Genomic DNA, 7,990 nt, shown 5'->3' with positions numbered 1-7,990 from the left:
ATAAGTTTCACCTTCATCACCCATTGACTAAAAGAATAGCTTAATAATAGTGTTAATTAAAATTCACCTAAAATTTTATATTTTTAGGGCTATTTTCACCTACAGTAGCTTAAGTTAGGGCTTTTGAATAGGGAAGGAAGTAAGCTTTCCAAAGCCACAAACAAAAAATAGAATCTTGAGTTAGGGAGAGAAAATCTAATTATTTCCATTTTGCTCTCGGAAGCTCTTCTTATACATGAGTTAAGCATGAGGTCGTGTTGAATCTGGTGAAGTGACCATACCCACTTCATTGGCCTAAATACCGTGATTTACATATATTACAATGGTACCGAAAGGTACTTGGGGTCACTGGAAAGTAAACCTCCAAATGATCATGTAGAGGAGCCTTCAAGGGGATTGAGTTTGTTACTCTACCCTTCTGTGTACATCCGATCTACGAATGCCCCCCCACATAAAATTGTTGTATTTGGTGAACTTAGTGACTATAATCATAGGGTTCTACTTAGGGTGATGACAAAGGGAAGGTCTTGTTGTACCTAGAACAGACATTGGCTAGACTCACTTCAACTTGGACTCTTTCGATGGTAATCTTTGTTCGAGATGGTTTATAACATAGTTACTTGAACCATACCATTTCATTAAGCAGGTTTTCATGGTAACTGGTTGCAAACACTCATTTTATATAAAAAAATTCAGCATGATCTCTTCTATGTTTGATCTCATCACCAACTAGTAAATATTGATCTTTGTGAATAGTAAGTTTGTATGGTTTGAACTCCTAGATTTTTTAGTGCGTTTTACTTTCTACGTTGTTTTTTACTTTTTAGATACTTTAGGTGTAACTTAAATATTGTCAGATTGATTTTCTAATTGATCAAAATAAGTTTGGAAGTATTTTTGTTAAATGATATTCTTATTTTGTTTTGTCAAATACACTAGGAAAGCCTTAATTATTTCTTATTTATTTTAAAAATCTCTTTGAATTGCAAATTAGGGTTTCTAAAGACCTTGTTCTTTTGTGAAAGAATTATAGTTATTTTTTCTTGATAAAAGAAGTTTTTGATTTCATCTTGGAAAAAATTTCACGATTGCACTATTATTGTCATTAAATCAAAGCAGTGATAGGAGAATATGTCGTTTCTCTAACCTTCTTCATTGATTTTTGTGTGCTTGAAAGTTTTGAGTGATTAGAGGAAAGGAGTGTTTTAGTTTATTTTGATGATTAGGGAATTCTGGAAATTTATTTTTGATTGCATTTTCATTACAAAATAGTTAAATTGGTTGCTTTTAGAAATTGGAAAAGTTGTGAGATTTTGCATGTCATTTCTCAAAAAATTCAAAGAAACTCTTTCAATTCTCAAAATAGAATTTAATCGAAATTGAAAGTTTCTTTTGCATTTTAGAATGCATTAACATTTTGAGTCATGTTGTAACACCAAAAGTTTCACCTTCATAACCCATTGATTAAAAGAGTTTTAGTTTATTTTGATTATTAGGGAAATCTAAAAAATAGTTTGTTGACTGCATTTTCAATATAAATTAGCAAAATTGGTTGTTTTAAGAAATTGGAAAAGTTGTGAGTTTTTGCATTTCATTTCTCAAGAAAATCAAAGAAACTCTTTCTTTTCTATAAATATAATTTCATAGAAATTGAAAGTTTCTTTTGCATTTTAGAATGCATTAATATTTTGAGTCATGTCGCAACATCATAAGTTTCACCTTCATCACACATTGAGTAAAAGAATAGCTTAATAATACAACCTTAATTAAAACTCACCTAAAATTTTATATTTTTTAGGGATCTTTTCACCTACAGTAGCTTAAGTGTAGTGCTTTGGAATAGTGAGGGAAGTAAACTTTCCAAAGAAACAAACAAAAAATAGAATATTGAGTTAACGATAGAAAATCCAATTATTTCTGTTTTTCTCTCGGGAGCTCTTCTTATACATGAGTTAAGCACAATGTCATGTCGAATATGGTGAAGTGATCATACCCACTTCATTGAGCTAGAAACAATGATTTATATGTATTACAATGGTACCAAAAGATACATGGGGTCACTTGAAAGTAAACCTCCAAATGATCATGTGGAGGAGCCTTCAAGGGGATTGAGCTTGTTACTCTACTCTTGTGTGCACATCCGATCTATGACCAAAACCCCACGTAAAATTATTGTATTTGGTGAACATAGTGACTATAATCCTAGGGATATACTTAAGGTGGTGGCAGAGGGAAGGTCCCTCTGTACTTGGAACAGACAGTGGCTAGACTCACTTGGAGTCTTTGGAGGGTAATATTTGCTCAAGATGGTTTATAGCAGAGCTGCTTGCACCATATCGTTTCATTAAGCACGTTGTCATAGTAATTGGTTCCAAATGCTCATTTTCTATAGAACGTTCAACATGATCTCTTCGATGTTCGATTTCATCACGAATTAGTAAATATTGATCTCTGTGAAAAGTAAGTTTGCATGGTTCGAACTCGTAGATTTTTTAGCGCGTGTTACTTTCTGTGTTGTTTCTTACTTTTTAAAGACTTTAGGTGTAATTTAAATATTGTTAGATTGAATTTCTAATTGATCAAGAAAAGTTTGAATGTTTTTTTTGTAAATGCCACTCTCATTTTTCTCTGTCAAATACATTTGTTAAGCCTTAATTATTGCTTAATTGTGGTCAAAATATCTTTGAATTGAAAATCAGGGTTTCTTGAGACCTTGTGCTTTTGTGAAATAATTATAGGCTTTTTCTTGATAAAAGAAGTTGTTGCTTTCATCTTGGAAAAAATTTTGCATTTGCACTATTATTGCCATTAAATCAAAGCATTCATTAGATAAAATGTCTTTTCTCCAACCTTGTTGATTGATTTGTTTTTTCTTGAAAGTTTTGAGTGATTAGAGGAAAATAGTGTTTCAGTTTATTTTGATGATTAGGGAAATCTGGAAATTAGTTTATTGACTACATTTTCATTACAAAATAGTGAAATTGGTTGCTTTAAGAAATTTGAAAAGTTGTGAGTTTTTGCATTTCATTTCTCAAAAAAATCGAGGAAACTCTTTCAGTTCTCTAAATATAATTTCATCGAAATTGAAAGTTTCTTTTGCATTTTAGAATCCATTAATATTTTGAGTTATGTTGCAACACCATAAGTTTCGAAGCACAGCGCGAGTTTGAAAGAAGAGAAATAGTGTGAGTAGGATACAAACGATAGTGCTAAAGAAGTATTGGAAGAAGAACACAGTGCGTGCAGGGAGGCTGAGACCTAGAATTGTAGCAAGCAAGTGGGTCTGTAGTTTGGAGACTGCTATGATAGATATCTATTTCAAATAATAATGGTGGACCCGGGTCATGATGCTCATCGGGAGATGACCTGTGATAGTGAGACCGTCGACATAGACCCAGCGCCAGAAGACTTACTTACCTGCTAGGGTCATGATGTTTCTGAGAAAAACATAAAACACTTCTTCCTGAATAATGAAGTGTACTCTCAGTCTCTTGATAAGGCGGTGGGAGAAGGGAGTCTGAAGGCTGGAGCTCAGGAACGGGCCTCTGTTTCAAAACCTATATTGGAAGGGCTGACTACCATCTTGACTAAGGCTCCGTCCAATAAAGAAGAAGGAAGGGACCCGAAAGGTATCAGAAAAGAGGAACAAGTGAGAAGACTGTCTCTTATCCCTGGGGCTGGGATAAAAAGGTTGGTGGTGGAGGTGGAAGAAGAAAACATAGATAATGATGACAAAAACTCTGAGTAGTATGGGGCAGAAAAGGAAGTTGATCTTGCTAAAAAGAATACAGGAAAGGAAGAATCTAGGAAGGATGGCGGGGGTGGAAAGAGGAAGAAGATCAAACCTATCAGAATAAAGGAGGAGCGACCTAGTTGTGTGTTTGGAGTGGATATCTGTATAGATCAGGGTATGGAAGCCTCAGAAACATTATTAGTTGGTAGAGTCCAAGGAATAAAGTTCTCGGTAGACTACATCAAGGACTCGGTTCAGTCAGAATGGAAAGAAGCACCGGGTCAGCCAGAACAAATCAAAAACTTGGACAGAGGATGGTTTTGTGTTCGATTCGGACATAAGGAGCATGTCGACTGGGTGATGGAAAAAAACTGGAGCTTCGGGAAGAGGCCAATCCTTTTTAGAAGATGGACGCCCCTGTTTGATGCCCAGAAAGAAAAAGAGGTGGAGTCCCCAGTCTGGGTCGAACTACCAGGCCTCCCTATGCAATTCTGGACCGACTCAGCCTTCACCGCTATTGGTTATACTCTGGAGAGATTTCTCGACATTGATAGATCATACCTTCGAACTCACGAATGGGGAGTCCCCCGTATTCTGGTCAGTCTAAACCCCAAGGAGGGTTTAGCGGACAGTATGAACCTAAACTATCGAGGTATTGAGTTTTTTCAAATCTTGGACTACGAAAACCTCCCTTTCAGATGCCATCGATGTCATCAATATGGTCATCTAGCCCGGGAATGTCCCCTTGGACACCGTCGACGTTGAGGACAAAGGAGAAGTAGAAATATTCAGTAGGAAAACCAGAAGGTGATCATTCAGGAAACAGAGGCTCTGACCAAGGAAAGCAACCCTATGGCATCTGCTCAGGTTTTGGTCCCGGAGCAAGGGAAGGTTGATTTCCAGGAACAGCCGAGGACTACAGAAAATGAGCACACCTCTTATCCGATGTTTTCCCGGGGCCCCTCACTTGTCTCTGAAAAGGTTGGGGAGGCTCAGGCGAGTTTGTTTCTTTCCCCTCCCTCCTCCTTATGCTTTTCTAATGCTCTATCTCTGTCTTGTTGTGATGAGTCTAGTCCTTTAAGACAACTCTTGAATGAAATGTTGGATCTGAGGAAGGGGAAAACCTCCACTGATAGCATTATTATGACCATTCCCTCCTCCCCTCTGCCGACCTCTTTTCCCATCGATGCTGCCTACTCTGTCCCTCCTTCTGTCCAGAGTCCTGATCCCCCATATAATCTTAGACCTTTGGCCAATAGAAAGGGAAAAGGGCTCGCTGTGAGTGGATTGGAGCTGGATATGGAGTCATCAGGCCTGAGGAAGCAAAGAGGAAGGAAAACTAATCTGTCGAAGGCACAGTTGAAGGCTGTCATCGACATTGCTGACGGGAAGCAGATGTCTCTTCCAGGGGTGCTTAGAGCAAAGCAGACACCCTCTGCGAGTTTACGATGATCATCTTATCCTACAATTGCAGGGGTCTAGCTAGCCAACCCAAAAAGCTAGCTCTGAAGGAATTGGTCAGGTCCAATAAACCTGATATTATTTTACTTCAAGAAACTCTGGGGAAGGGGGAAGAAGTTACAGGTTGCCTCGTTAAGCTTCTTCCGGGTTGGAGCTTTCAGGTCATAGACGCCAATGGTCATTCGGGAGGGGTGGCATTAGGTTTCAATACGAAGGTTCTTAGAGAGATCTCCTCTTGGGGATGGGAAAATGTTCTGGCTGTGGAACTATACTCCATTGAACTATGCATCCCCTTTCTCATTATCAATGTTTACAGGCCTGTTATGGAACGGGAGAGGTTCTGGAACCCCTTCTTCGCTAAATCGTTTATGACGCACCCAAATCTTCTAATCGGCGAAGACCTTAACTTTTCTCTGGGGATGACAGAATGTTGGGGGGTCAGAGCAAGAGCAGACCCTCTCACTGACTTCTTTATAAATAAACTGGCCTCCTCTCCTCTGGTGGATGTCACTCTGCTCAAGATGCGTCTGTCATGGAGGAATCAAACAATAGGAGAAGAATGGGTAGGGAAGAAGCTTGGCAGATTCCTTCTATGTGATTTGCTGACTGATAAGCTACAGGCCTTCAGACATTGGGTTGAGGAAGGCAATCTCTCGGACCATCTCCCTGTCTTCCTCGAAGTGAAGGGTGCTTTCTCTAAACCAGGCACTCCTTTCAAATTTAATGCCTCCTGGCTTCTGGATGCATCCTTTATTATCCTTTTCCACAGCACTTGGAATAATGCTAATCTCAGCGAAGATGAAAGTCACAACAAGACATTCATGGAAAACCTAACAAGGATGAAGGCTGCCTCCAAGCAATGGGCACTCCAGAAGAAACTGAATGAAGAGAAAACACTGGAAAATGTCAATTCGGAGATAGCCATTCTTGAAGACCCAGGAGGTAACGGTTATAGAACATTCAAATCTCGGACCAGACTCAAAGATCTGGAGATGGAAAGGAAGTGGATTCTCCAGGCCAGGGAAGAGAGTTGGTGCTTAAAAAGTAGAGCGATCTGGTTGTAGGTGGGGGACGATAACACCAAGTTTTTCCAAAACTATGCAAAAGGAAGGAAAAACTCTAATACTATATGGGAATTGAAAAAAGCCAATGGTGATATGGCTCGTTATTTTGAAGAGTTATCTTCTCTAGGGAACACCTATTTCAAGAACCTCTTTAAAGCGCCAGAGGAAGCATCTATTGCTGAAGTTATAAGAGTTTCTCAGTTCTTCCCTAGGTTCATAGAGGAGGAAGGAAATGAATCCATCATGGCTCCCGTTTCTAAGGAGGAGGTAGAAGATATTCTCAAATCTATGCAAAAGGACAAAAGCCTCGGCCCAGATGGTTGGACTATCGAATTCTTTCAACACTTCTTTGAATTCATTGGTGACGAGCTTGTGGCAGTTGTGGAAGAATCCAGGCGCACTGGATCAATATTTCATCCCTTCAATTCCACTTTTTTTGCACTTATTCCCAAATCTGACCTCCCAGGCTCTTTTGAAGAATTTAGACCCATATCCCTGTGTACCTGTGTTTACAAAATCATAGCAAAAGTCATTGCCTTCGGATTAAAAACTTTCCTCTCCAAAAACGTTTCCCCTGAGCAATTTGGCTTCCTCGATGGTAGACAAATTCATGAAGCAGTTGGAGTTGCTCAAGAAACTCTTCATAGTATAAAAATTAGGAAAAAAGGAGTAGTAGTGAAAATCGATTTGTCAAAGCCTTTTGACAGAATCAGCTAGCTTTACCTTAGGCTTTTACTTACTCATCTAGGTTTCAGGTATGAATTTGTGAAATGGATTATGAGTTGTATTTCTTCCTCCTCCATAGCTATTCTGATTAATGGAGCGGCCTCTAGTTTTTTCAGTCATGAATGCGGTCTGCGTCAAGGTTGTCTGCTCTCTCCCATTTTGTTTCTACTGGCTACAGAAGGCATCAGCCTTATGATTCACGATGCTAAAAGACAAGGGTCTCTCAAAGGCATTGAAGCAGCTAAAAAATTTTGGGTCACCCACCTCCTATTCATGGACGACATAATTCTGTTCAGCAATGGTAGTCTAGAGGATTGTAAGACGCTCCAAAGGATCATGGACCTTTTCCTGAAGGCAACTGGACTTTGTATAAATGAGAAAAAATCCTCTCTCACTTGCTCAGGTATGTCCAAAGAAATGGTTCATAGCATGACGATGGTCTTAAACTTCGATGTCAAAGCGCTGGAGGATTCCTTCAAATACTTGGGCTTTCTCCTCAAACAGGACAACTACAGGAACAAATATTGGAATTGGATCCTCACAAAAATTGAATCCAAGCTGAAACATTGGAGTTTCAGATGGCTTTCCAGGGCTGGAAGGCTTGTGTTAATAAAATTTGTGCTTATGGCTATTCCAGTCTATTGGGCCAGCCTGACTTGGGTTCCTAAAGGAGTCTTATCCCAAATCGATAAACTTTGCAGCAGGATTCTATGGGTAGGGTCCAAGACAGAGAAGGTTACCCCGTGGATCGCCTGGGATAAAGTGGCTCATCCCAAAGAGTGGGGAGGCTGGGGGATAAAAAATCTTCAATGCTTCTCCCAATATTTAGTAGCCAAACTCGCCTGGAGGCTCATTTATTTTGAAAATTTGTGGACTTCTGTTACAAAGAGAAAATGCATTGACCCTCTATCAACAATGGACTGGATCAGATTGCCTATAAAGACCTACAAAAACTCCTTGGTGGTTTGGAAAGTTTTAATAGCCTCTATCAACATTATTGAAAAGG

General features: G+C 39.2%; 1 protein-coding gene across 1 annotated transcript; it reads left to right on the top strand.

Annotated features, from left to right (window-relative positions):
* The first annotated feature begins 3,910 nt into the window (after positions 1–3,910).
* On the top strand, positions 3,911–4,498 carry LOC149149066 (uncharacterized). Its single transcript, XM_089442379.1, has one exon. It carries the CDS (start codon positions 3,911–3,913, stop codon positions 4,496–4,498), a length of 588 nt encoding a protein of 195 aa, XP_089298505.1.
* Positions 4,499–7,990: the final 3,492 nt, after the last annotated feature.

Source organism: Pinus tabuliformis, chromosome 9 (assembly GCF_031772625.1).
Source record: "Pinus tabuliformis cultivar Carrire ecotype Pingquan chromosome 9, CPIR1, whole genome shotgun sequence".
NCBI classification, from domain to species: Eukaryota; Viridiplantae; Streptophyta; class Pinopsida; order Pinales; family Pinaceae; genus Pinus; species Pinus tabuliformis.
This window is presented reverse-complemented; position numbering and strand designations above follow the sequence as displayed.

Excerpts from the sequence above, each read along its gene's own strand:
- LOC149149066 (XM_089442379.1), top strand. The coding sequence starts at position 3,911 with ATGGAAGCCTCAGAAACATTATTAGTTGGTAGAGTCCAAGGAATAAAG.